Source organism: Zonotrichia leucophrys, chromosome 6 (assembly GCF_028769735.1).
Source record: "Zonotrichia leucophrys gambelii isolate GWCS_2022_RI chromosome 6, RI_Zleu_2.0, whole genome shotgun sequence".
Classification (NCBI taxonomy): Eukaryota; Metazoa; Chordata; class Aves; order Passeriformes; family Passerellidae; genus Zonotrichia; species Zonotrichia leucophrys.
Window position 1 is genome coordinate 13,918,327 of NC_088176.1, and position 25,948 is coordinate 13,944,274.

The 25,948-nt window shown below is 58.7% G+C and overlaps 4 protein-coding genes across 7 annotated transcripts; 2 read left to right on the plus strand and 2 right to left on the minus strand.

Moving 5' to 3' along the window:
• Window positions 1–2,315: 2,315 nt before the first annotated feature.
• On the minus strand, window positions 2,316–14,181 carry RRP12 (ribosomal RNA processing 12 homolog). Its single transcript, XM_064717476.1, has 34 exons — window positions 13,804–14,181; window positions 12,755–12,987; window positions 12,580–12,663; window positions 12,275–12,351; window positions 11,984–12,089; window positions 11,706–11,822; window positions 11,454–11,592; window positions 11,027–11,154; window positions 10,672–10,770; window positions 10,495–10,586; window positions 10,306–10,417; window positions 10,048–10,145; window positions 9,791–9,905; window positions 9,382–9,524; window positions 9,071–9,192; window positions 8,879–8,943; window positions 8,608–8,770; window positions 8,365–8,519; window positions 7,935–8,002; window positions 7,652–7,745; window positions 7,290–7,448; window positions 7,081–7,161; window positions 6,896–7,001; window positions 6,645–6,752; window positions 6,393–6,550; window positions 5,942–6,033; window positions 5,691–5,849; window positions 5,341–5,513; window positions 5,088–5,204; window positions 4,734–4,783; window positions 4,377–4,455; window positions 3,439–3,506; window positions 2,960–3,042; window positions 2,316–2,649 (listed from the first exon to the last, which is right to left on the minus strand). The coding sequence occupies exons 1-34, from the start codon at window positions 14,006–14,008 to the stop codon at window positions 2,547–2,549; spliced, it is 3,951 nt and encodes a 1,316-aa protein (XP_064573546.1). The 5' UTR covers window positions 14,009–14,181; the 3' UTR covers window positions 2,316–2,546.
• An 88-nt stretch (window positions 14,182–14,269) lies between these two features.
• On the plus strand, window positions 14,270–16,965 carry PGAM1 (phosphoglycerate mutase 1). The gene is made up of 4 exons (XM_064717477.1): window positions 14,270–14,579; window positions 14,943–15,217; window positions 15,717–15,897; window positions 15,991–16,965. The coding sequence occupies exons 1-4, from the start codon at window positions 14,285–14,287 to the stop codon at window positions 16,158–16,160; spliced, it is 921 nt and encodes a 306-aa protein (XP_064573547.1). The 5' UTR covers window positions 14,270–14,284; the 3' UTR covers window positions 16,161–16,965.
• A 2-nt stretch (window positions 16,966–16,967) lies between these two features.
• EXOSC1 (exosome component 1) lies at window positions 16,968–19,741 on the minus strand. The gene is made up of 8 exons (XM_064717479.1): window positions 19,682–19,741; window positions 19,353–19,468; window positions 19,127–19,201; window positions 18,464–18,552; window positions 18,218–18,251; window positions 18,051–18,101; window positions 17,888–17,972; window positions 16,968–17,750 (listed from the first exon to the last, which is right to left on the minus strand). The coding sequence occupies exons 1-8, from the start codon at window positions 19,710–19,712 to the stop codon at window positions 17,644–17,646; spliced, it is 588 nt and encodes a 195-aa protein (XP_064573549.1). The 5' UTR covers window positions 19,713–19,741; the 3' UTR covers window positions 16,968–17,643.
• An 84-nt stretch (window positions 19,742–19,825) lies between these two features.
• ZDHHC16 (zinc finger DHHC-type palmitoyltransferase 16) lies at window positions 19,826–25,884 on the plus strand. 4 transcript variants are annotated; one of them, XM_064716248.1, is made up of 11 exons: window positions 19,826–19,935; window positions 21,809–22,333; window positions 22,533–22,727; window positions 22,915–23,003; window positions 23,213–23,241; window positions 23,446–23,579; window positions 23,800–23,847; window positions 24,417–24,502; window positions 24,775–24,898; window positions 24,971–25,041; window positions 25,379–25,883. In XM_064716248.1, exons 2-11 carry the CDS (start codon window positions 22,097–22,099, stop codon window positions 25,491–25,493), a joined length of 1,128 nt encoding a protein of 375 aa, XP_064572318.1. In that variant the 5' UTR covers window positions 19,826–19,935; window positions 21,809–22,096; the 3' UTR covers window positions 25,494–25,883. The 4 variants fall into 4 exon arrangements, with proteins under 4 accessions (XP_064572318.1, XP_064572315.1, XP_064572319.1 ...); XM_064716245.1 differs by having other exon boundaries at window positions 24,775–25,041; window positions 25,379–25,884; XM_064716249.1 differs by lacking the exon at window positions 23,800–23,847.
• Window positions 25,885–25,948: the final 64 nt, after the last annotated feature.

Genomic DNA, 25,948 nt, shown 5'->3' on the forward strand with positions numbered 1-25,948 from the left:
GTGCTCAGGTAGCAACTACAGAAAGAACTTAGAAACAATTGAAACTGTAGATTGGAGTGCTGAGGGACTAGGAATTAATGTAATATTTTTTTAATTGACTAGATTTCAGCTGGAGTGGTCCCTTGGCATTTTAAAACTCCACACTTAATTATCTTGCTGCCAATCATTTCAGCTTAAACACCAAAGCTCCTCTTATATGCTGTCCCCAGGTGGTTTTTCCTGTCCCTGCAGCATGTGTGTGAGGAATCCCAACTCTGAATGGGGAACCCCAAAAGGCCCTGCAGTGTGCTTCCAGGATGGGGTGGTCACCTGGATGGTGGGTGGGCACAAGCCATAGGGCACATCTGCTTTAAGAATCAGGGTGGGCATTTAGCCAGCACTGGGGGACATGTTAGTCCTGCCAGCCTCTCCTCAAGCTGCTATCTGCAAGGGTTAGGAACCCTTTGTGACAATGTCAGGTGCAAGTGTGGCTCCATACTGGTACTTCATGGTTTAAGAGCTTGCTGGATGAAGAAACAGCCTTCAAGCCACCTCCCAGCTTGAGCAGCAAACGCCAAGCACTTCTCCAGGTCCCCAACTGGTGCCTCCCCACAGGTACCTGCAAAGCAGTTGTGGCAGGCAGGGGCAGGAGGCACGACCCCCCTCACCTGCCCCGTGTCAGAGACGTGCTCAGGCTCCTGAGGGTCCCAGGGGCAGCTGCTGGTGGGGAGCAGGCTTGACTTACAGCCAGCCTTCCCAGGGAAGATGACCTCCTCACCCAGGGTTTCCATTGCATTACATGATTAATTAGCTGATTAACAAGATGTTGTTGCAGTAGAATCCGTTCTCTGGACTCCAGCTCAGGTGAACACCATTCTCTGTGCTAATAAATCTCTTCTGTTCCATGCAGGCATAGACTAATTTAAGCAACAACATGCAAATGAAGAACAATAGTGAGTAAGCTGGAGCTCCCAAATAAATTAGCTACAGCCTTCTCCAGGCCCTGTCTCCAAGGAGAGAAGGGAAAGCAGGAAGACAGATAGCTCTGCTGGGTCTAGAGCCTCAGGTTACAGGTGCTGGTGTCTCAGAAGGTGACTGCTGCCTGCCTCCCCCTGTCCTGCTCTCAGGGGAGGGGAGGCATCAGGCCCACGCTGCAGGCAGCAGAAGATGGTGCAGCTCCTGGTCACAAGGTGCTGCTGGACAAGCGTGTCCTGTAAACCAGGCTGTGAGCTGCCTTCTGCAGGACAAGCAGCAGCACCTCAACTTGGACTGGGGCTCAAGGGTCCCACTGAGAGCCCTGGGTGGGAAAGCACACAGGGAACAGCATTCCTGACGAGGCAGGACCAGTATCAGTACAAGAGCTCCTCCTCCATCCCAGGCTTTTAAAAGGATCTTGGAAAAAAAAAAACAAGCATAAGAAAGCCACAAAACTGGATTTGCAGCCTCCAGAAAAAAGCCTGCAGTAAGAGGCTGAACAAGCACAATCCCTTTAGCTTATTACAGACTGAGAAGCGTTGCAATTCCAGCATGTAAGCTGCCACAAAAGGAAATTACAAAGGGCTGAAGGCTTTTTAATATGAAAGAGGAAGGGAAAGCCAGCTACATTCACCAACACATGTTCTTAGCAGTGTGAGCAATGGGACCTGAACCCACTACCCTCAGCGCTGCTCTCTGCAGCACACTTGGGCCAAACACCTTCTTTTGCACTCAGCATAGAAGTAGCTGGGCAAAACCTGATGCTCAGGCCAATGTGACAGGGCTGAGCAGCTAAAAAGCTTCAGGATTACTCATGCTGCTCAGGTCTGGCAGGAAGTGGCCAGAGCAAAGGGATTCTCTCAGCTCTCAAAGGTAAGAGAAATGGCAAGGCACAGAGCTTTGCTGTAGCAGTTTTCCAGCCAGTTTGAAGAAATTTGCAGCAAACTGTTCCTGCCCTGCCATCAAGCATGGCTGATATGGGAAAAGTGTCCAGTGGTCAAATGGCAGTCACTTTCACATGGCACAGATCCTCTGGCCACAGTTTTGGGCAGAAGAGCCTGCCAGGAATTTGGTAAAGAAAGCTGGCTGTAGGGACTTCAGCCTCTCTGGCTTTGTTCTATGGCCAGCTCCACATCTCAGCCCTGCTGCACATGTGCCCCACTGCTCTGTGCCCCAGTGCTGCTCCTGGCAGCCTCCAGGCAAGCCCAGTGTGGGAGAGAGAGCCCCAGGCCCAGGCTGATGCTGCTGTGAGCCCTGCAGGATGCAGCCCTGCAGTGGCAGAAGGACCCGCTGCACGTGGACAAAGGCACAGCACAGTTATGCAAGATCTGAAGGGACAGAGAGAGAGGAGGAATCTGGGCTGGATAAGAACAGAGGATATTTATCAATATAGAGAATTCTTTACACATCACTTGCTCTCACACACACACACATCCATGCCTGTACCAGGCACAGAAGGGCCATTAGTCCATAATACATCCAAGCAGCTTCCCAGGGAGTCTCAGACAAACGCAGGTCACCTTCAAGAGGACCCTCAGCTGTTCCACTAACAGGATGCTGTGTCCTTGGGCAGGGGGAGCACTGGAGTGTGCTCAGGAGCGTTGGGCCTTCAGACGGTTCCTGCGGCCGGCCTTGGCCCCGCGCTGCGCGCCCTTCATCAGGCCCTTGAACTGGCCCTGCATTTTCGCCCGCTTCCTGCAGGGAGCAAAGAGCAGGGAGCTGGTTTGGTGCAGGCACTGGGCACACCTAACCCAAGGGACTGGTGTGGTGCAGGCACTGGGCACACCTAACCCAAGGGACTGGTTTGGTGCAGGCACTGGGCACATCTCACCCACAGGGCTGGTGTGGTGCAGGCACTGGGCACACCTAACCCATGGGGATGCTGCTCCAGACTCCACAATGAATGGCACAGTAGATGACAGGGAGCTCCCAAACCCACCAAAAAACCCCCTAACAAATTCAGGATCGCCGTTCCCACCGCTGTGCCCTCCCTGGTTAGCCTCACCTTCTGTTGAGTTTAGCTCTGTTCAGGGGGATGTAGGCATAGGGGTCGAGTTGGCCCTTCTTCTTCACGTCACCTTTACCTTTCTGTGGGAGACAGTGACATGAGAGAAGATGCAGCACCAGGGAAGACACATGCATACCATTCCAGTGCAACCCTGCCACCTGGCTATCCCAAAGACTGTGTTGCAGTGGGGTGCCAGCTCAGCACACTGCCCTGGGGGCTGATTTCCCACCAACATGATGTTAGACACCTGCTTTGAGCAGTGAGCAGGAACTGTCCATGGCAAGGATAGGACAGGAACTTTGAAATGGGCTGGCAGCGTTCAAACATACTGAGCGTTTGGCAACTCCTCTTGGAGCAGAGATCCCCTCCAACCTTGGTGCTACAGGACCACACTACCAACAAAAATGGTGCTTCCCTGCCCCAGCAAATTCCAAGCATCCCCACAGACAAACCCTGCCACCCCATGGGTCCCTCACCTTGGATCTATACTCTGCACCGAAGGCTGGCACCTTGTTCAGCGGCCGATGGATCCCAGAGCCTCCAGCTGGAAAAGAGAATGAGTGTTGGAAGGGGGTCCTGGGCCTCCCCCTGCCCAGATCTAGGCTGTGGAAGCTGTTCCCGTTTTTGCCTCCAGCTCTTGGGGTCAGGACAGCAGAGGGGTGGCAATTTCCCACAAGTAAAATCTCAGGAGAAATGTGCAGAAAACTGTCTGAAATTAATGAAGGCAAATGCACCTGGGGAGAAATAACCCCAAGCACCAGTTCAGACTGGGGGCCAACCTGCTGGAAATCAGCTCTGCAGAGAAAGCCTGGGGATCCTGGTAGAAAAGTTGTTCATGAGCCAGCAGTGCCCTGGTGGCCAAGAGGGCCAACAGTGTCCTAGGGTGCATTAAGAAGAGCATTTCCAGCAGGTCAAGGAAAGGGATCCCGCCCCTTTAACTCAGCCCTAGTGGGGATGCACTTGGAATGTTGTGTCCAGTTCTGGGCTCAACAGTACAAGAGACACATTGAGTTCATGGAGCTGGTCCAGTGAAGGATTAAGGGACTGGAGCATCTCTCTTATGAGGAAAGGCTGAGAGCTGGGCCTGTTCAGACCAGAAAAGAGGCACCTAAAACGGGACCTCATCAATGTCTGTAAGTATCTGAAGGGAGGATGTCAAGAGGATAGCACCAGGCTCTGCTCACTGCTGTTGAGCAATAGGACAAGAGGCAATGGCAGAAACTGATGCCAGGAAGTTCTTTGCTGTGTGGGTGACTGTGCACTGGAACAGACTGCCTAGACAGGCATTCTGGAGTCTCCCACAATGAAGATATTCAGGAACCATCTGCATGCAATCATGTGCCATGTGCTCTGGGATGACACACGGTTCTGGCCCTCTGGGGAGCCCCAGACTGGGCACAAGCAGAGGACTTACCTCTATACTGAGAAGAGGTTCCACCCTCAGCTTCCTCGTCGTCTGGCTCCTCTCTGAACCGACGCTTCTGACTTTTCTTCTGCAGAGAAAGAGCAGGAACCCTGCAGCTGGCTTGTCTTTACAGTTCTGCCCTCCCATCAACCCCCAACCTCCTGCTTCCTCCCATGGGCACCAAGAGGCTTCCCAGACAGCACATCCCCATCCCAGACAACTTCCTGCACCCCCCCAAGCAGCTGGCAATTGCCTGGTGTCCCCACTGGCCTCTTGGGCAGAGCAGCAGCTGCCATGGCACAGGCAGTGGCTTGGCAAGGGTGAGTTCCCGCAGCATCTCCTCAGGACCACGAGCCCCATACTCACACTGCGGAGCCCCACATCTTGCAGCACATCTGCCATCTCCTCATCTGCTCCTATGGGACAGGATGAGAAGGTCAGTGTGTGATGAGGGCATGGCAGAGCCCTGGTACTGTGCTAGCCCCTGGAGGGGGTGGCAGTAGCAGGGTGCCTCTGCTGAACCAGCCCCCTCCTGATGATGTAGGTGACTGCTTCCCCTGGGCACCAGCCCAGAAGAGCGCCGCTCCGTGTGACACAAGGCCATACCAGCTCCTGCCACTTCCACCCACAGGCCCCCAAGATCCCACGTGCAGGTGGCAGGATGAAAACAATTCAGAGACCCAGAGCAAGTCTAGAGTGGCCCGTCAGCCCAGGTAGTACCTTTGCCTTCATCATCATCCAGCTCCTCTTCCTCTTCATGGATGATTAGGCGTCCATCCTCAGACATCTGGAAATCATGGCTCACTCCTCTGGACCGCTTGGGGCCTGGCTTGGTGGCTGCTCACAGAGAAATGGGTCAGGGCCTGCAGAAGGATCCAATTCTGGGGGCAGCAACCCCCAGGGCCCCTGTGCATTGCAGCAGCCCCTGCCCCATCCATCCCTCCCTAGCCCCATCTGAAGCTCCACTCCTTACCCAGCACCCGCTGGGACACATTAGGGTCCAGGAAGTTGAGGGGCTCATCATCTTCCCCTTCCTTGAGCCATGCCTGGCCCTTCTGCCGTGCTTGCTTCCTCCACTCCTTGCCCCGATGCCGTTCCTCCTCTTCCTCCTCCTCATCCTCTGAGTCAGCCAGGATCTCCTCCATACTGTTCAAAAGGTGGAAAGGATGATGGAAAATGGATTAAGCCCAGGGGTGCACGCTGCCCCACAATGAAGAGCAGCCCTGCAGATGTCTCCAGCATCTCTAGGAGCACCAGCTGAGCAGATGCAGTGCCAAATCCCCTGTGGGGGCTGCTCTTTCTTGACCCTGAGCCCATCTTCACCTGTCTCCTCTGGGCTGTGGTGCTGGTGCCTCCTCCTCATCCGCATCTGCAGCTGCCTTCTTCAGGGCACGCTGCTTGCGGCTCCGGGACTCTGCCTTGCGGATGTTCACCAGCACCTTATGGTACTCGGCTGGCAGCAGCCCCTTGACCAGCTCAAAGCTGAGGAAACATACAGAGAGCAGTCAGCACCCACCTCCTCCTGCACTGCTCCCCAGAGAGCTCCCTCACCACCCCAGGACACCCTGGCTTACCCAAACTTGCGGATGAACTTGATGAAAAGGTTTCGCAGCTTCATACGGAAGTGGCGCCTCATGTCATCTGAAAGGTTCCCCACAGCCTCCAGCTGTCAGGACAGAGACCCTCAAGACCAAAGCACGCCTGCCTTGGGGACCCAGCCTCCCAACCTTTATCTGCATGGCTGCCTTGTTCACCCTGGTGCCATCTCTCCATGCCTGCCCCAGGTAAGGCCATGGGGAGGTGCCCATGCTTGGCAGTGCTAGTTCATGGGGATTTTCTGGCACATCTATGCCAGGATGCAGGAGAGGAGCCTCCTCACTGCCATCTCAGCCACTGAGATCAAGGTTGTTTCCCTGGCTCCCAGGCAGAGTGCAGCTGGAGATGCTCCTGAGATGCTCCTGCCTGCCCAAGGCACACACAGCTTTTCCCACCACCCTCCTCGAGCCACCCCGTGTATGATCTCACCATTGTCTGGACATGCTTGGCCAGGAGCTTGGTGTCCACCAGGAGCAGTGTGACCTTCAGGAATCCCAGGGCTGCCTTGACCACATCCCGTGTGCGGGAGGCCAGCAACAGGCAGATGTTCTGCAGGAGCTGCTCCACCACACTGAACTCCAGGTGATCTGCAACCACGGTGGACTCAGCCACAGATGGCTTCCTCCCAGCACCCACCTTCCCCAAAGGGCTCTGCCTCGTCCCCCCAGCCCTCCTGCTCACCTTTGAACTCGAAGAACAGGCGGGTCAGCGCCAGCACGGTGCAGCTAATCATGGTGACTGAGCCAGTGAGCCCCACGTAGATGAGGAGCAGGAAGCGCTGCATGGCCTCTGCAAGAGGGGGATGACTCAGGGCCCGACTCACTCTGCGTCCAGCAGCATCCCTGGACCATTGCAGCAGAATGCTCGGCCTGGGTCTGACCTCCCCGGGGCCAGAGTGGCCATGGGGCTGAGGAAGTAGAACAGAAGCTCACCTTCAGGGGTGGGCCCAAAGCGGATGAAAGCATGGCCCATCTCCACGAGCAGCATGAAGGCGTTCTTGCGGGCCCCCACAGACACCTCCTTGGTGCACAGGATGACCTGGAGAAACACAGCATGTCACCACTGCTGCCACCACCACAGCCAGGACCAGCCAGCTCCTCACAGGGACCATGCTCACCTCTGGGACCAGGGCAGTGACAAAAGGCTCGTGCTCTGCAGACAGCTGCTTCACAATGTGGAACAGGCATTTCAGCCGTGGCTGGGGAGAGAAACAGACCAGCAGTGGTACACCCAGGGACACACACCTGGTTACCCTACCACCCACCCCATGCCTTCCCTTCCCGTCCAGCAGTGACTGATCACCACCAGCACAGCCCTTGCTCTCACCCTCTTGGCCGGGGATGCTGCGCTCTTGAGCGAGTCCAGCAGCGCTGCCTGCAGCTCCTGGAGGTGGGAGTGGACAAAGGCCTGGCAGGGAGCGTGGGGAGCAGCACACACCTCCTCCAGCACACGGTACGCCTTCTTCTGCATGCTGCGCTCTTTGCTCTGCAGGGACAGCCAGCATGCTCCCACTGTCAAGCCAGCCCCTCACCACAGTGTCTGAAGGGACACCAGCACCCCACACCACCCAGCAGAGACCTATCCCTTATGGCAGCTGCGCAGTCCCTGGAGTGTGGGTCCAAGCTGGCAGCAAGCAGAAGGTGCCCCACTGCAGCCCCAGCATCTGTCAGGGCTGAGGACCAACTCACCTGGAGGGAAGGCTGGATGGTACGGTACAAGGAGTCCAGGGACTGCTCATCAGCATAGGGTGCCATTGCCACTACCAGGTCCAGGATGGAGAGTCTGCAGCAGAGAAGGACACACATCTGCAGCTGTTAACTGTGGCATCACATCCTGACCAAGCTGGGACACCAGCTGCAGGTCACATCAAGTGCACAGTGGTGGCAGAGCCCACACAGGACAATGCCCTAGTGCTGCTCACCAGGAGCATGCCAGGAGTCCTACCCATTAGCATCAGCTCCCAGGTGTTACCTGGCAAACTCAGAGCTCTCAGGACTGGTCAGCTTTGCACTGGCTTTCTCCAGGAATCCACACACCATCTGCAGGACAGGCACAGAGAGCAGGATCAGAACTGATTGAAGCGAGTGCTTTTACAAGAGTTTACAATCCACCCGGCAAACAACTTGCTAAAGGACTTTGTGGAGACCAGAAGCACCAGTGAGTCCAAAAAGACCTGGACAAATTCACAAAGAGCTTGTCCATGATGGGTGAGATGTGATTGGGAAATCCCAGAGTGTGGGCTAGAGAGGTCTCCCTGCCCATGAGGGCAGGAAGGGCTGCTCTCTGGTCAAAGCCTTTCTTCCTGTCCTCATCAGTCAGGCCTGCACCAAAGCCCCATCAGACTGAGTCCAGCTGGGAGATACCGGCCCAAGCCAGGACAGCTTGCCCCAGTGCCCCTCACCTGAGGATCTGTGATGGTCAGGTAAGCACGGACAGTGTCCAGCACAGAGCGGCGCTGAGCACTTGTGCCCCCATCCTCCTCGGGTTGGCTGTACACATTGAACAGGATGGGCAGGAAATTTTTGGCAAAGCGACCCACTTCTGTCCGCTCCGCATCTAGAGAAAGGATGACAGGGGCTACAGATCAGCATTTGCCCTCCCAGAAGTGGCAGGAGCCCCCCACAAGGGTCTGTTTTGCCCCAACCTGTCTCGCAGCCTTTGTGGATGAGGGTGCGCAAGGCCTGGCACACGGTGGGGCGGAGATCGGAGCGCTCGCTGATGGCCATGCCCAGGGTGCGGGCCAGCCCCTTGAAGGCCCCCAGCACATCTGTGGGATGCGTGCAGAAGCCAGGAAGCAGAGTCCAGACCTGGAAGGCAGAGAAAAAGGTGGGAGGCCACAGTCTTTGCCCAAGTCACTGCTCCCCAGCCTGGTACAGGGGTACACTATGGCAAGGCTGCCAGGCGCTGGTTGTTACCTGCCACTGCAGCGTGTCGTAGATCTTGGCCTCCACACTCTTCCCAGCTTGGGTAAACTCCAGGGCTGCAGAAGAGAAAGAGATGAGTGGAGCAGAAGACATTACAAAGCCTTGCTCCACCTCAGGGCAGAAAAGGGAGGTCCCACAGAATACCCTGGACTGCTGAGGCCCCTAACATGCTGCTCTCCTCACCTCTGCTTTTCAGGGTGGCCGCCAAAGGCAAGAAGTAGCTGGTGAAGAAGCCAAGGCGTGCACCCTGCACGTTGTCCCGCAGCACCGGCAGGAGCCAGCTGCGGGGGAAATCCAGCGTCTCCCTGGGGAGGAAAGGCATGGCTCAGGAGGGTGTGGGGCACTGCCAGCATCAGCCCCAGGGCACAGGGCACCTTCACCCAGCCCCAAAGCTGGGCACAGGTAGGCTTAGCAGCCGTACCTGCAGTACTACACGGGGACTGAACGGGAACGTAACAGCTACAGCAAAGCTGCTACCCCGTGACTGTACTCACTCCTTGCCATTGATCTCCAGGGGCACAGCCTCCAGGAGCACCTCGGGACCCATGGTGCTCACAGCAGCCCCCACTGCCTGGTCCACTTCAGCAGTGTAGGGAAAGTGTGGGGAGAGACGCAGGTCACACAGGGACTGGAGACACTGCAGGAACAGGGCAGGACAGTCACAGAAGAGCCACGTGCACAGGGCTGGCACATATCAGTCTGCCTGCCCAGGGATGCCAGCTGCCCTGCACGTCCCTGTGCCGAGTGTCCCAAAGCTGTGCACGCTCTGGCCACACACAGACAACAGAGCAGGGCAAACAGCATGGCCCTGCTCCAGCTGGAGGGGGCAACACAGCCCAGACAGCACTGCACTCACCCCACAAGCCTCTATGGATGAATCTGTGCCCTTTTAGCCTGGCTCACCTTCCTCATGATGGGATGGCACTGCTTCCCACATGTCTCAAAGAAGACCTCCAACACTCGCAGAACTTCATCCCACGCTGCATGGAAACGGTATGTCAGCCCTTCCTCCACTGATCTGGAGAGAAGAAGGAAGATGGTCACACTGGCAGTGTTCAGGGTGCCCACCAGGCCTGCTAGACCCCATTGAGGCCTGGGCAGAGGCTGGTCAGAGCTCAGCCAGACCCATGGGCAGCCACTCCCACATTGCTGCTCCTCACCTGAACATCTTGCACAGGTAGGCAGCAGGGGCTGGGGCAGATGCAGACACAGTTCCCACATCCTCCATGTGGGGAGCAATACACTCACTCAGGATAGTCTGCAAGGGCAAATAGGGAAAATGGGACAGCTGCTGGACCACAGAACCCCCAGCCTCACAGGCACAGAGGGGCATATCCCTTGCTGGCCCCATGCCCCATAGCAGAGCCCCCCACAAGGCCCAGGGTATCCAAGCAAGGAGAGGTGTCTGAGTGTGGTACCTCCAGGGTCTGTGCTGCTGCTGACACCACCTGGGAGTGTGGGGAGAGGAAGCAGTTCATGGCAGCAGAGAAGAGCCGGGGCAAGTGAGCCCAGCACAGGTCCTTTTGCAGCCTGGAGAGGAAAGAAAAGCCAGATTAGAGACCAAGCAGGCACCTCTCCCCTCACCCAGCCACAGCCCCTGTCTGCACCTGCCCAGGTTGATGTGAGCCCGCTCCATGGTGGACAGCCAGGTCAGCAGTGGCTGCAGGTCACTCGTGCTGGGCACATAGTCGTAGAGAGCCTGCAGAAGCAGAAGGTTGGGTGGGTGGGTGGGTGCTGTGCAACTGCCAGCTCTGTCCCTCCCCACACTGGTAGCCCACACTCACGGTGATGATCTGGGCATTGAGCTCAGCTGGCAGGCAGGCCACACTGGCCTGGGCGCTGAAGAGGCTGTGGAAAGCTTGCATGGCACACGCTGTCACCAGCTGCAAAGGACACGGTGTCAGGAGAGCAGGCTCTGCTTTGAACCCAGTCCCCCTATTCCAAAGCAGGCTCTGCCCTGGAAAACCCAGCACTACTGCAACTATGCTGGGTCTGCATAGCCTCCCTCTTCCACAGCAGTCCTAGGCCCTTTTCCATTTGCATCCTGCATTTCCAGGCTCCCAGTTGTCAGATGAGAGAATCTGATCCCTTTCAGAGTGTAGCCCATGCCCTTGTCACCCCTGGAGCAGGAACACTCACCACATGGCTGAGGGTCATGACTCTGAGCAAGGTCTCACAGCAGGTCTTCACCACAGCTGCAGGGAAGCAGGGCAGCAAGTCCCGCAGCAGGGCAAGGACATGCAGGGTGGTGGTGGCCTCCTTGGCACCTACAGGAGCAGAGCAACCTGAGCCTGTGGGACACCACAGCAAAGCCCTGCCCAAGGCAAAGCCCCCTAACAAGCAGTGGGGCTGACCCACAGAACCAGAGTGAACACTCCCCTAACTCATGGGAGCAGGAAACCACCAGAATGGCTGAGGAGGCTTCAAAACACCATAGGTGCCCTAAAGATATCTCATACCCTCCCCAGGAATCCAGCATGCTCCAATCTCCCCTCTTCCCTCCAAATCCCACAGTGGCAGAGTCCCCCACATGCAGCTACAGACCCCATGCTCCAGTGCCCCACACCTCCAGCTTTTTCAATCTCCTGCACACAGAACTTGGCGGTGGAGGGTGCTGCAGGGTGATGCTCAGGGGCTGCATCGCCAAACATGAACTCACTGCCCCTCAGGACAGAGCACACGCCGTGCTGCGCTGCCTTCCGCACCTGCAGGAAGAAGAGCCCAGGTGATCAGAAACTACAGACCCAGGGGTACAGCAGTCCCCAGAAACAAACCCCCAGAGCAGCATCATCTCCTGCCAGAAGCACTGGGCTCTCACCTTGGGCTTGGTATGAACACAAAAGCTCAACAAGCCGTGATAGACCTGCAGGGTGACAGGGTAGCTCCAGGCTGCCAAGTCTTGCTTCCGTAGCAGTGTGGCCAGGCAAGAGAGCACCTATGACAAGGGAGCAGCAGGGGCATTAGCATCACCCCACAGAGACATCCCCCTTTCACTGCAAGGGCCTCAGGCTGAGCACCCAGCACCACCCTACAGCAGCAGCCTTGACCCCAGCACTCAGCAGAGCTGACATGGCTGGCTGCCTCTTGGCTACTCACCCATCGCAGGGCAGAGGTGGAGCTGCTGCAGGCCTGTGAGGACACGACACTCATGAAGGCTTTTGAGGCATCTGAGAACTTCTTAATGAGAACAGGGCTTGGGACCCTGCCAGGAAAAGGGGACATATCAGTAGGGTGAGGAGCAGACAGCTGCTAGCAGTCACAAAGGGGACAGCATCACCAGCTCATTCCAGGTGGATTCCTTCCCCAGCCTGGGGAGGGAGGACAGCGCCAATCCCTTTTCCATGATGGAGTCTGTTAGCTCTCTCTGCTTCTCTGCCAGCCACTCACCGCTTTAGGACAAGGTTAAGCAGGTAGGCGACAGCAGACAGCGACTCGGGGGACTCCACTGCCTCCAGCGTGGTCATCTGGGAACAGAAGGGATGGCTAAGGGATGGGGTGCAGGGGTCACACCAGGCCAGCTCTTCCCCAACCCCTGGGGAGGGGGAAAAGAAACCAGGAGCAGCCCAACAGCATCTCTGCTGAACAAAGCCACTCAGGCTACAAGCACAGACCTTTCTCTATCCCTCCTCAGAGCCCACCCATGCTGCCAGCAGCAGCTCCCCTCGTGCCCCTTCCACACAACCAGCACTCACCAGTGCAGCAAAGTATTCTGTCTCGCTCTCCTTGCCGCCCCGGGAGCGGATCACCTCTGTCACAGCCGCCAGCACGGCACAGATCTGTGAGCAGCCAGCACAGCAGGTCAGCACCTCTCAGCCTCACAGCCAGGGGCCCAGACACCCCCCTTCCCCAGCCCTGCTCTGCCCGTACCTCTTTGTGAGCAGCAGAGTTGGATTCCCAGAAGCGCTGCACCTTGCTGAAGGTGACATTGCTGCAGTCGCTCAGGCCACTCAGGAAGGTGCCGGAGGATCTCTCTGTGGCCGCCTCCTCAGCACTGCCCTCCTCCATCTGCTGGGCGCTGTCACCCGCCCGCTGCAGACGCAGGGACCCCGACTGCAGCTCATTGTGCAGCTTCACTGCATCCACCGTCAGGTTACTTTTCTCTGCAGGTGAGAGATGTGTCAGAACTGAGGAGTCACAGCGCTCCACCATTCACCCTGAAATCCTCCACGCTCCCCTCCCCTCCCAGCCAGACTGGCTTGGCTGGAGCTCATATCCAGCATGTGGAATACAGGTGCTGCTTTGCCCCAGGGGGCAAAAGCACATGAATAACTGTAAAAAGCTCCTCGTTCCTGTGCAAAGAAACCAGAGCACAGTCCAGTCATTTCTGATGAAAGAGAGCATCATGTCCATGCATGCCAAGACTTTAACATCAAGGTGCTTCTTGTACTCTGCCCTATTTATCCTCTTCTACCTGAAGCCCTAGCAACCAGACAGCCAGGACAGATGCTGTATGTCCCTGTGAGTCCCAGCCATCAGCCTGCAGCCAGCATCTACAGGAGAAAGATTTCCTTGGCCAGGAGCAGCCAGTGCTCTCACACTTGGGTTTACCTTCCCCATCATGTGGCCGGCTGAATGTTAGTTTGTCACGTTCATCATCATACCAGACACCACAGCAACACTTAAAGATATGGCCATGGCTCTGGGGAGCCTCGCAGGACGAGAGGCACTGCAGCATGCGGTGCCCCATTCCGCTTCCGAGGCCCGGTGTCACTACGAGGTAAACTCCTTACGCCTCGGTTGTCCTCCCCGGTTTGCTGCCTCCGCCTACCCTGGAACTGTCAGCGGCTCCGCTCTCACTCCTGCCCCAGCCCCAGCTCTCGGAGGACCCCAAGGTTGGCTCCGCAGCCCCTCCGCGCCCCTGCACCCCTCCGGGAAGAGCCGGGCACACGTCAGGAGCCGCCTGCCCCTGCCCTTACCCGCCGGCCGGCTGCAGAAGCGGCTGCGGGCAGCCAGACGATGCTGGCGGGTCTCGGGGTTGGAGTCGCTGCTGTGTCCCTTCCGCCAGCGCTTCAGCTTGGCCGCGGCTCCCGAGCGGAGCCTCCCGCTCCGCGCCATGCTGGACCCGGCGCCACGTGCGGCCGTGCCCACAGCCTCGTTTCCGCTTCCGGCGCCAGCCGCCATCTTGAGTGAGGGCAGCCGTCAGGGAAGGCCGCGTGCCGGCCCAGTGGGGAACAAGCGGTGTCGGGGGAGTGCTCAGTCGGAGCTGAGTTGGGAGACCCCAGGGGCCGCCACCGATAAGAGCCCACCAGACATCCCCGTGCCCGAGCCGCGGCCCTGTGAAACCGCTCAGACCCAACCCGTAGCCCCGGCCGAGGAGTCACGTTACGTATTACTGAGTGTCGTGACGTCACGGTGACGCCACGCCCTGAAGGTCGCACCGCCCTTCGCGGCCGCGCCATGTGGTACGTGCGCCTCCGCCTGGCGCGTGGTCAGCGCATGCGCCTCCCCCTTCCCACGGGCGGCGCGCGGGGCGGGGCGGGGCCGAGCGGGGGCGTTAATCGCGCGCGGCAGCGGCGTGAGGAGCAGCGCGCCCCGGTCCCTCTGCCCGCCATGGCTGCCGCATACCGCCTCGTCCTCGTCCGCCACGGCGAGAGCGCCTGGAACCTCGAGAACCGCTTCAGCGGGTGGTACGACGCCGACCTCAGCCCCGCCGGGCAGCAGGAGGCGCGGCGCGGTGGCGAGGCCCTCCGAGGTACCGGTGACCAAGGAGGGGGTGCCGGCCAAGAAGGGGGGTCGCGGGGGACGAGGGAATGGGATGCGGCCTAATGCGGCAACATCGAGTCTAACGGTGTTGGTTTGGGGCTCGCTGATGCTGGGCGAGGGCCTCCAGTGCCAGGTCGGGGGTTCAGTGCTGCTGGGAGAGTCGTAGGTACCGCAGTGTGTTGGTTCTCCGGTACCGCTCGCGTCCTGGCCGCCGCCGCTTTCTGTAAAGACGAGGACGCGATCGGTACCGGTGCGGTGAGGCCGCCGCCCTTGCCCTTTTCACCGATTGCATAAGGCTGGCCACTCACCTTCCTGGTCTTCCCCCGCCTCCCCCTTTCCCCGTATTTTCTAGATGCCGGCTATGAGTTCGACATCTGCTTCACGTCGGTACAAAAACGGGCGATCCGTACTCTCTGGACCGTACTGGATGCCATTGATCAGATGTGGTTGCCCGTTATCCGGACCTGGCGCCTAAATGAGAGGCACTATGGGGCTCTCACGGGTTTGAACAAGGCTGAGACCGCAGCAAAGCACGGTGAGGCGCAGGTCAAGATCTGGAGGCGCTCCTATGACATCCCTCCGCCTCCCATGCAGTCTGACCACCCCTTCTACAGCACTATTGCAAAGGTGAGATCTATTGCTCTTTTAACTGCCTTGCTAAGAGTCTCTTCAAAGTTACCTACAGCATGGCCTGGCTTCCTGTATAAGGTCTCCTGTGTCTCTGTTGTGTTATCTGGGGTTATTTTGCATGGAGATGGTAGACTTCAGGCTGAATTTATCCTGCTTCCTTCCTGTGGAGTTGAACCCCTGGGCATTGTACAGACAGATCCAAAGAAGAGGGCATAATATCTCTGTTAATCATTAGTGCCATGACCCATTCATGAATGTTTGATCTGATTTCTTTGCCCAGATAGGCAATGTAGGACTTTTCCCAGGAGGGCTCATGGCCCTGTGGCTTGTTGTAGCCACAAACCTCAACGGCACTTTCTTGCTTCCATGCCTGACTTTGCTTACACATAGTGAGTCCTCAGATAGAGAATCTGGGGGAGAGACAGAATCTTGCCACCTTCTTCCCACACTGGCTGGGGGGTACTGGGCTGCTGTGTGAGCGTGGCTGTTCTCCCAGGATCGCCGCTATGCCGACCTGACAGAGGACCAGCTGCCAACGTGTGAGAGCTTGAAGGACACCATTGCCCGGGCTCTGCCTTTCTGGAATGAGGAGATTGTCCCACAGATCAAAGAGGGCAAACGAGTCCTCATTGCTGCTCACGGCAATAGCCTGCGTGGGATTGTCAAGCACCTGGAAGGTAGGTCACCCCTGAGGGGCATCCCAGGGACCCCTCCTTCCCCAGCTGCCGCTGTGGGAAGGTGCAAGAGTGACGGCACTGCTGTGTTTGCAGGCATGTCAGAAGAGGCCATCATGGAGCTGAACCTGCCCACTGGCATCCCCATTGTCTACGAGCTGGACAAGAACCTGAAACCTGTCAAGCCCATGCAGTTCCTGGGGGATGAGGAGACCGTGCGCAAGGCCATGGAGGCCGTTGCTGCTCAGGGAAAGGCCAAGAAGTGAGGGCAGGCAGCAGAGCACCACGTAGTAGAGCCCCCTGCCATCCCCCACCCCTCTGTTCACACCCCCACAGTTGTAGGAACTCGGAGCTGTGGAGCTGGAGGTGCTCCCCACGGTTAGGCCCATTCCCTCAGAGCAGGCTCTCCTCTGCAGATAGCCTGGGGGCCCTGGGGCGAGGGCTGGACATGGAGGTCTGGTGTGAAAGGGAGCCCTGTCTGTGCCAGGCAGTGACCCCACACCTGTCCATGCTGTGATCCCAATCCTCAGACCCTGTCTGCAGAGGGAGAGGCCAAGCAATCCCTTGCCATGCCAGGCTCCTTCTTTGCTTTGCATCCCTGGCAGCTCTCATCACCTGTTTACTGTAGTTTTGTCACTTTAGTTCTCCTGGGAGCAGTGAGGTGAGTGCAGTGCTGGCAGTGACCAAGGTGGGTACCCCATCCCCTCGTGGGTGCAGGCACAGTGACTGGGATGCCACTGGAAGGTTGTTGTATTTTGGTGCATGTGGTACAGCACCCCAGGGTGGTGCTCACGACTCTGGGCCCAGCACTGCCAGCCTCTGCTTTAACTATACTGCCTTCAGACAAGGGTGAGGGAGGTAGCCTGTTGCCTAGAGGTCTGTGTCTGCACTATGCTCATCCTGCTGGTGAAGCAGGTGCTGTTGTGTCCCACCCCTCATGTGTGTACGTGGCCTGTCACTGTGGCCTCCCCCCTGCCGGTGTCATGAGCCTGGGCTTGCACAGGATCAGTGTAACTGTCCAACCATAGCAGCTGTCTTGTTCCAGTTCAATAAAGGAGTAATGCGCAATAAGGAAGTGTCCACGTGTCTCTGGGCCATGTGGGCTCCATGCTGCCAGCACGTGCACATGCAGCAGTCACTGCTGGCCACACACGAGTGTGCAGAAGCTGTGCCAGGCTCAAGGAGCAAAGCTCAGCTCTGCAATCTCTGCCCGACAGGGTGATACCCTGCCATGCTCTGGTTTTTGGGCTCTGTGTGTGCCACACCCTCGTTCCAAATGGCAGGGCATGCATTTGTGGCCTGAGGAGATAATGTCCCCAGGCTGTTTTCAGCCACAGCCCACACTGGGTAGTGGTGTGCTGAGACAGGCTTTGTTCCAAGCTTGATTCCAGTGTGGGGAAACCACTGGTGAGGTGAGTGCCCTGCACAGCCGACCTAGTGCTCTGTGCTGTTCATGTCTATCATTCCCCTTCACCAGCACCGAAAATGTGCTTCCTTCTGCCCCTGGTGCTGTGGAAGCTGTTCCCTCAGCTGCTGTGCTGCTGCAGACCAGAGTGCTGTAGATAGCCCTGGCTTCCACACTGACTATAAGGAACAAAGCAGGAAGCTCTCAAAAAAAATTTATTATCCACAAGTGGCAAACCTGTCCTTGCCAGTGGAGGCCTGGCTGAAGCTAGGAAGAAGGTGGGAGCCCAGGGGCTGCTCTGGCTCCACAGGCCCGAGTGCTGCAGCCCCCTGCCCCCTCTGGTGTTATGTCTGCAGGAACTGGGGCTGTACCCGGGCCACCTTCCGGAACTCCTTGGTGTGTGTCCGTGGGCACTGCATCTCGCACCAGCTGATGGGCACCATCTGCACCCCTGGGGACACAACATGTCAGGGCTGCTCCTTCCCAAACTTGCACTCCTCCATGGGGAGAGGGAGGCAACTGCATCAGCTGCCCTAAGGCAGGGATGAGGCAGCACTAGTTCATCCCAAACCCTGTCTCTGTCCCTACCTGCCTCACTGCGTGCCACCACCACGCCCAGCTCGTTCTCTGCTGTGCTCAGCAGGTAGTTAGACTGTGCATCCCCCAGGGAGATCTGGTTGGACAGGGGTTAAGGGAAAGACTTCCACAGGGGAGCTTGAGCCAACCCACTGTCCCTGAGGGGGAAGGATACAACTTTGGCCAGGACGATGTCACTGGGGCGGAAGCTCTTGTACACTTCTACCTGCACAGGAGAGAGCAGGCAATGCCACACAGCGCCAGGCTGCTGTGAGTGGGGGCCCCACAGGCAGAACCTGGGGGCAACGGGTATGGAACAGTTCCTGGCAGTGCCTCACTGACCTTATCCTTCTCTGTGGCTCGGATATCTTCTTTCCTGAAAAAGGAGATGGGGGGATCTGAGTGCCAATGAGCACAGACGACTCAACAGCCTGTGGCAGAAGCTGTCCCAGCCTCCCTGGGCACTCAGCGGGACCTGCTGGACACCAGCCCAGTGCTCAGGGCAGAACTCCAGCTCAGGGCAGCCAGCTGCACTGCCCACCACAGCCTTCCTCCCTCTAAAGGGAGGGGATCTAACCTTTTCCCTACCGTATGGTGCCTCGGAAGGTGGATTTCAGCGGCGTGGAGCCAACATACAGGATGTGGACCTTGGCAAAGCGAGAGTTAATACTGCAGACCTGCATGTAGGAAAAGGGGACTCAGTGGTCCAGGCAGGGAAAGGGCAAGGAGCAGGCAGGGCTGCACGGGGAGCTCAGGTCTCACTTGGCCTCCTCCACCCTGTCACCAAGCAATGGTGGGACACCTGGCAGCAAGCCAGGCGAGGAAGATTATACTTGTGCAATTTGAGGCACCAGAATAAGGCTGAGACCTGCAGTGATCCCAGTCCCTCTCCTGCCACCAGGAACATAAGAAAACTAATCCCTGGTCTGTGTCATCCTTTCTACAAGCTGCTTGAGGCACTGACCAGCATGTTCCCTGCCCCAGAAAAAGTCATGGAAGGAGAGCAAAGAAAATCGTCCCCTCAAGCCCACTTCAGCCTCAGGGCAGGTATCCCTCATGCCAATACTCACTTTCTTTGTGAGGGACTCAAGGGAGCCCCTGGGCTGCCCCTGCCCTGGTGGGAGTTGTACAGAGGGGACTAAGAAGCCCAGGGATTCCTCACCCCACCCTATCTGTGTGCAGGAACGAAGTTCAGTAGGAGCCAGAGTCGAGGCCCATGCAGTTTGTCAATGCAGCGCTCCAGTGCCCCACCTTGCATGTCACCACAGCCCCCACGTTGGGCAGGAGCTGGGACTCGCTGTCTCTCACCACCGACACCACGGGCAGCTGCAGGGCAAGACACGAGGGTCAGCACAGGATCACCAGCCGAACCCCATCGGAGTCCGACAGTCCATCGCAGCCCACCAGGGAAGCTGTGCAGCCTGGGGACACAGCACTCAGCCCTGGGGAGGAGCAGCCGTGCCGAGGCCGCGCTCACCTCGTTTTCCTCATTCTTTCTCTCCAGACAGCCCGCCAGCGAGGAGAAGATGAAGCCATGACGAGTGTAGGTGCCGCTGCCAGCCGTGGCCTCCTCCGTACTGCACAGCCGCTCACCTGCGACACAGGGGCTCAGGGGCTGCCGGGGATCCGGGCCCGGACCGCTCCGGGCACAGCGCTCGCTCCCAGCCGGCCTAGTGCGGGGCATCCCCGGGACAAACTCCCCCGCACTGCCTCGTCCCCTGCTCCTGTCCTAGGCTACCGCGTCCCCTTCCCGGGCAGTAGCAGCCCCAGCCCCAGGAGCCCCGCACCGCCCCGGGCCGCACTCACCAGGGACGCAGTAGCGTGCGGGAGGCGCCATGCCTGCTGCCGACAGGGCATCACCAGAAAGCCCTCACCCTATTGGTTCCAGACTTCAAGGCTGCCCTGTAAGCTTCGCGGCTATTGGTTCTCGCCTACCCGGAGTGAGGCTTGCTGGGAACTGTAGTCCGGTGACGGCAGCCGGTGCTCCCGGCATGCCGCGCGCGGGCGCTGCCCGTGGGCCGGCGGGGCCCGGGCATGGAGGCGGCGGGCGGCGGGCCCAGGTCGGCGCGCCGGGCGGGGGTGTCAGGGCCTTGCCAGAGGCTGTGGGCTTGTGGGGGCTGTGGCTGCCGTGGGGCTGGGCGGGCTGGGCGGTGATACAGAGGCGCTGTGGGGCGGGGAGCGCGGGGGCTAGCAGGCGATGGGGGATGCTCCGTGTGCTGTGGGGCAGGAGGGGCCTGTGCGGAGCTGGGTGACCGTGGAGTCTGTGGGGTCTGTGGCCATGGAGTCTGTGGGGTCTGTGGCCATAGGGTGCGCTTAGGATGGGAGGCAGCGGGGGAATGCTGCTGGTCTGGAGGGGCCTGGATGCTGCGGGGCAGAGGAGCCGGGGTTTCGGGGCTGGACGCGGTGGGGCTGCAGGCGTGGACAGCCTCTGAGCATGGGGCTGAATGGCGGAGAGTGTCCTGGCGCTGTGGGGCTGGGTGCTGCTGAGCCGGGGAGCCGGGCGCTGTGGAGCCACCGGAGGGTGCCACAGCGCTGCGCCTGGGTGTCCGGGCCTGGCAGGGGAAGGCCTCCTCTTTGCCTGGGCTGGGGCCAAATGCAAGAATCCCCACCCCCGGCTGTGAGGTTGGCAGTGCTCTGGTCTGTGCTGGGGGCTGCTGTCCCATTCCCCTGGGCTCGGTGCCCCGCGGGGATGTGGGGACGGCCATGGACAGGGCGAGGGCTGGATCCCAGTGCCCAGCTGGGCAGGGGAAAGTTTCGTGACTCTACTGGAGCCTCATGTCTGTGGTTGTGCTGCTGTCTTCAGGCAGCTGCCTGGGACAGTGGGTCTTGCTCTGGAGCAGGCTGGCTGCCTCCCCTGTGGGTTCCCTGCCCAGCAGCTGCTGCTGTTGTAGGTGAGGAAGCTTCTCGGGGAGCAGGAAGGTGCTGTGTCTTTGGAGAAAAGGGCTGACCTCAACACCTGCTTCCGGCAGTATTTTGTTTTTTACCACACTGACAGCAGAGGGATGTGTGCCACCAAAAAGCTGCATGTCAGGAAGTTGTTGCTCCACTTTGCACCTGCTGAGTGTCAAAGAAAAGCTCTTGGCAAACCAAAGGGGAAATGTGGAGAAAAGGGTGATGCAGTCATTTGCATATCCCACCTCTCCCATACCAGGGCAGGAGCCATGCCTGTGACCTGGAATGGGCTGCTGGGTCTGGGGTCCTCATATCCAGCACATCCCAACCTTGGGGTCAACCCCACATTCCTCAGGCAGGTTGGGGGAGAGCCCTGTCTCCTTTAGGCTCTGGATGCTGCAGCTTCTGCCCTCACCCTCCCTGTGCTCCCCAGGGGCTGTGTTGGTGGGCAGAGCAGCACAGAGAGATCGTCTGAGCTCTGGCACCAGAGCCTGGCACCAGGCCAGGGCGAGTGCTTGGCCCAGGCTCAAAACGTGCCTTGGCAGGACCCTGGGGCAGCCTTGCTGCTTAATATTGATGGGTATTGCCTGCACGGGTGCCTGGGGGCCCCAGCCCTGCAGATCGTTTTCCCATGTGCTGGGCCAGATCGGGTTCCTCGTCACTCCCAGCAAAGCTCTCAGGCAGGACAAGGGGCTCAGCAGGCAGGGGACCACTGGCCAGGGGCTGTTCCTGGGCCTCTCATTTGCTGGTGTCTGGCACTGTTCAAGGATCCAGGCGAGGAGAAAGAGGAAGTGTTGGGACTCTTGGAGTGAGGTTGGGAGGGCAGCCTCTGCAACTTGGTCCAGAAGTTGAGGTGAAGGGAAGTAGCATCCTTCACTTTAAGGAGGGACTAGGGGAGGAGGGGTAATCCTTTACTGGCTCCTCCACATTTTCCTTGTGTGGATTCCCCTGTTCATGAACATGTTGGGAAGGGCTGAAATCATCCTGGAAATGGCCCAGCATGCTGGATGTTCATGCCTTCTCTGGTTTCCTTTGAGTCAGACTCTCCGTGTCACTCCCCCGGCCCCCTCCCCGCTGGGAAAGACGAGATGGGACCAGAGAGCACCTGAGCCCAGATGCTGAGGGGCCTGTGCCCCCTGCTCCGTGCAGAGAGACATCCCGGCGACAGCGGCCCCGCAGCCTGCGGGAGATCAGCTTCTCCAGTTCGGCATCCTCATCCTCGGCAGCTCAGGGGGCTGCACTGCCGGCACCAGCGCGTCAGGGACGGCCAGGCACCAGGGTGGCCTGCCCACGCCCAGCTCCTGTCCCCCCAGGCGTGGTGTGGCAGGGATGAGGAGCCGGCAGCGGATGTTTGCCGCCGTGATGCGCCTGCTGCTCAAGTGCCTGCGGCTGGGGCGGCGGCGGCGCTTCAGGCTGCTGCGGCAGCTGGAGCAGCTGTGGCACTACGGGCACCTCTGCCTCCGCTCCCTGCTCTACAACTCCTTCACCAACGGCGATGTGGTGCTTGACTCTCTCTTCGAGCCGGTGTACTGGCTGGTGGACCATGTCACCCGATGGTTTGGTGTGGTGAGTCCCCCTCTGGGGCAGGGTGCACGTGGTGCTGGGGCAGTGGGCTCAGGGCTGCCTGTGCTTCAGGCCGGAAGTGAGCTGGGACCTCAGTGTATGGTTCAGATTGGTTTCCTCTGGCTCTGTCCTGCCTGTGCCTCTTCCCAGGCAGCAAGGGGCAGATGCTGCCCACTCCAGTGACCAGGTCCCTTTCCTGTAGGTGTTTGTGGCACTGGTGATCGGGCTGACGAGCTCTATTGTGGCCATCGTGTACATCTGCCTGCTGCCCCTCATCCTGCAGACCTACACACCTGCCTGGATATGCTGGCACCTCGCCTATGGACACTGGAACCTCATCATGATTGTCTTCCACTACTACATGGCTATCACCACTTCACCTGGGCACCCACCACAGGTGGGGCACCAAGGGAGCTGCAGATGGTCACTGGGAACAGCCTGGTGATGTTGTTACAGGACGCCTCTAAACTGGGGAAGCTCGCCTGGGCAGTGCAGAGTGGGGAGGCAGTGGGGCAGCACAGAGGAGAGCAGGAGTGTGAGATGCAGCATTTAAGATGCACAAATCTCTTCTGATCTGTGCACAGGCCAAGAACGACCTCACTGGTGTGTCCATCTGCAGGAAATGCATTGCCCCTAAGCCAGCTCGCACCCATCACTGCAGCATCTGCAACAGGTAGGACACCCTCCCTCTGCTTGGGGCAGCCTTTGGAACCCTGTTCCTCACCCCCTGCCTGCCCCAGTGTGAGACAGGGGCCCTTCTCCTCTGCTCTGCCCCCTCCTTGCCCTGTCGCTTGTAGCCTGCAGGGCTGGGGGGTGCCTGTCCCCTCCCAAGCACACCCCTTGTACTGGCTCTGACACTGGCACTGGTCTCCTCTCTCCCAGGTGTGTGCTGAAGATGGACCACCACTGCCGTATCCTTCTACAGTACTAACCAGTGGCACACTCCTGGGGGGACCCAACGCTGTTTCCCCCTTCTCTCCCAGTCCCTTCTCTCGAGGAGACAGCCAGCATAGGAATGGGTGATGGGAGCAGGGCCCAGAAGAACTGCCCTGGTCCATGGGCTGGGTTTGGACCCATGGTCTGTTAGAGTTATGTACCTTTAACCCCAGAGGCAGCCTGGCTAAACAACTGTGTGGGCCACTACAATCACCGCTACTTCTTCTCTTTTTGCCTGTTCATGACCATGGGCTGCATTTACTGCAGCATCAGCGGCTGGGACATGTTCCGGGATGCCTACGCAGCCATTGAGGTGAGCAGCTTCTTCTGCCATGCACCAAGACTGCCTGGCTGCTCCAGGCTGAGCTTGCAGAGCAAGGCTGGGCCAGCCCCAGCCATATACTGACTGTGCTTCCCCTCTTCCTCCTCCTGCAAGGCCCCCAGCTGCTCTGGTCCTGTGGGGTGTGAGGGGAAGGGTCCCTGTCCCGCTCCTCTGAGACACATAACTGGTGCCCTGTTTTCCGTCCCCCTAGAGAATGAAACTGCTTGAGAAGGAGAGACTGCAGGTGGCTGCCAACCAGGTGGGACATCCCTGCCCCCCAGCTGCTCCAGGCAGTGTGGAGCAGAGCTGCTGTGCAGGCTGGGTCCTGCTTGGGACTCCGTTCTCAAGGAGCACCCCACATCAGAACCAGCCCCCATGTTCATCTCACATGTCAGAGAGCTGGGGCTGGTCAGGCAGCTCTGCTGTGGACAATGCCTCCAGCAGCTTGGGGTCTGCCTCTGCACCCAGCTTCCAGGAGCTTGGGTTGGTGACAGCTTCTTGGCATGCTCAGGCCATGGTCTCCTGGTGAAGCTGCAGCACTACATACACATCTCTCCATGACCACCAGCTGCAGTGTCCTGACCAGGCCCTTGGCTGCTCCCTGCCCCCTTACCTCCAGCCCACTGTTCCTCACACCTGTGCCAGCTCTGGGTGTTTGTCTGTCTGTCTCGTGGCTATCCCAGCTGCCTCCCCCTCACCTTGGCTGTTGCATTAGTTCCAGCTGCAGTCCTTTCTTGCTGTCCAAGAAGGGGAAGGATGCAGAGATCCCTGTCTGGCTTCAAGCTCTAAAGCAGTTTGGGTAATCCTCCCCATCTGGTCCTTTTTCAGACATACTACCAGACCCCACCACCCACCTTCACCTTCCGCCAGAGAGCTTTCCACAAGAGCGTGGTCTACCTCTGGGTCCTGTGCAGGTGAGGGGGCCCAGGGGCTGGGGAAAACAGAATGAAGCCTGTGACACTGCTTGCCATCTGCCTGCCTGTAGCTGGGCTTGCTCACTCTAGCACAGAGGTTGCTGCCCTGCCACCCTTTGGGCCACAGAGAAGGAGAGGTTTTGTCTCAGTCACAGGAGATTAGAAAAGCTGACCCACTTGTGCAGCTGTGGGGAGGCAGCCTCAGCCCCCGCCAGCTGCAGTGCCAGGGAAGGAAGGCCTGTGTTCCACCTGCTGTCCCTTGTCATACCTAGCTCGGTGGCACTGGCCCTGGGGGCCCTGACGCTGTGGCACGCTGCCCTCATTACTCGTGGGGAAACGAGCATCGAGCGGCACATCAACAGAAAGGAGAGGCAGAGACTGCAGAAGAAGGGCAAGGTGAGCAGAGCCCACAGCACGGGGACTGGCTGGGGCAGAGCCAGACGTGATGTGCCTCTCCCTGTCCTGCAGGTCTTCAGGAACCCCTACAGTTATGGCAGCTGGGATAACTGGAAGGTGTTCCTCGGTGTGGATGTGCCAAGGTAAAATCCTGGGGAAGCCCCTGCCTGAGAAGGTGGTGGCTCAGCAGCCCTTGGGGTTGTAGGGACAACAGGGGCTCTCCTCGGGCTGCTGGGGGAGAGGACAACAGTGAACATTGATCCACACTGCACTGGGCTTTGTAAGGTGTGGAAGATGTGGACGTCATTGGCCTTGTGCCTCAGGAGCTCTGTCTGGTGACAAGGTGGCCTGCCCAGCACACCTTTGCCAAGAGAATCTGAGCTGAGGAGCTCGGCAATTGTGGCAGCTCAGGATATGGCTCCTCAGAGCTGAGGAGCACCAAGACTTCACCTTTTGGCTGTGGTCTCACTTTCCCCACAGGCACTGGCTCACCCGTGTCCTGCTGCCCTCTCCTCACCTGCCCCACGGGACAGGCCTGAGCTGGGACCTGCCTCCGTGCGTGATGGAGCAACGTGCGCCACTCCTGGCAATCTGAGGCCCTGTGCTCTGGAAATCCCTTCCTGCAGGCAGGGGAACCCACTCCACCACTGCAGCTTCCTTTGGCCAAAGTGCCTGGCAGAAGGCTGGCACATATCACTGACTGGAGCCAGGGCCATGGGGAACTCTTATGGACAGCGTTGGTGCCTGGACACCTGCCCTCTTGGCTCTTGGTGGCTGCAGGCAGCCCAGGGGCAAGGTGGCAGAGCTGCTGTTTCCTGCTCCAGCTGGACGGTGCTGCCCTCATGAGCACAGGTACGGGCCAGCATTGGCCCAGCTCAGCTCTCTGAAGGGCTGGGCACAGAGGATGGCACCCCCAAGTGCTCCCTGGGGAGTCTTTTTAGGACCATCTATTAAATACTGGTTTTTTTTAAGGGAGTCTGTTTTTGTTATCTTGTGGGGGATGTGGACTTCTGGGGATGGGAGAAGAGGGACAACAATGTTAAAAGAAGA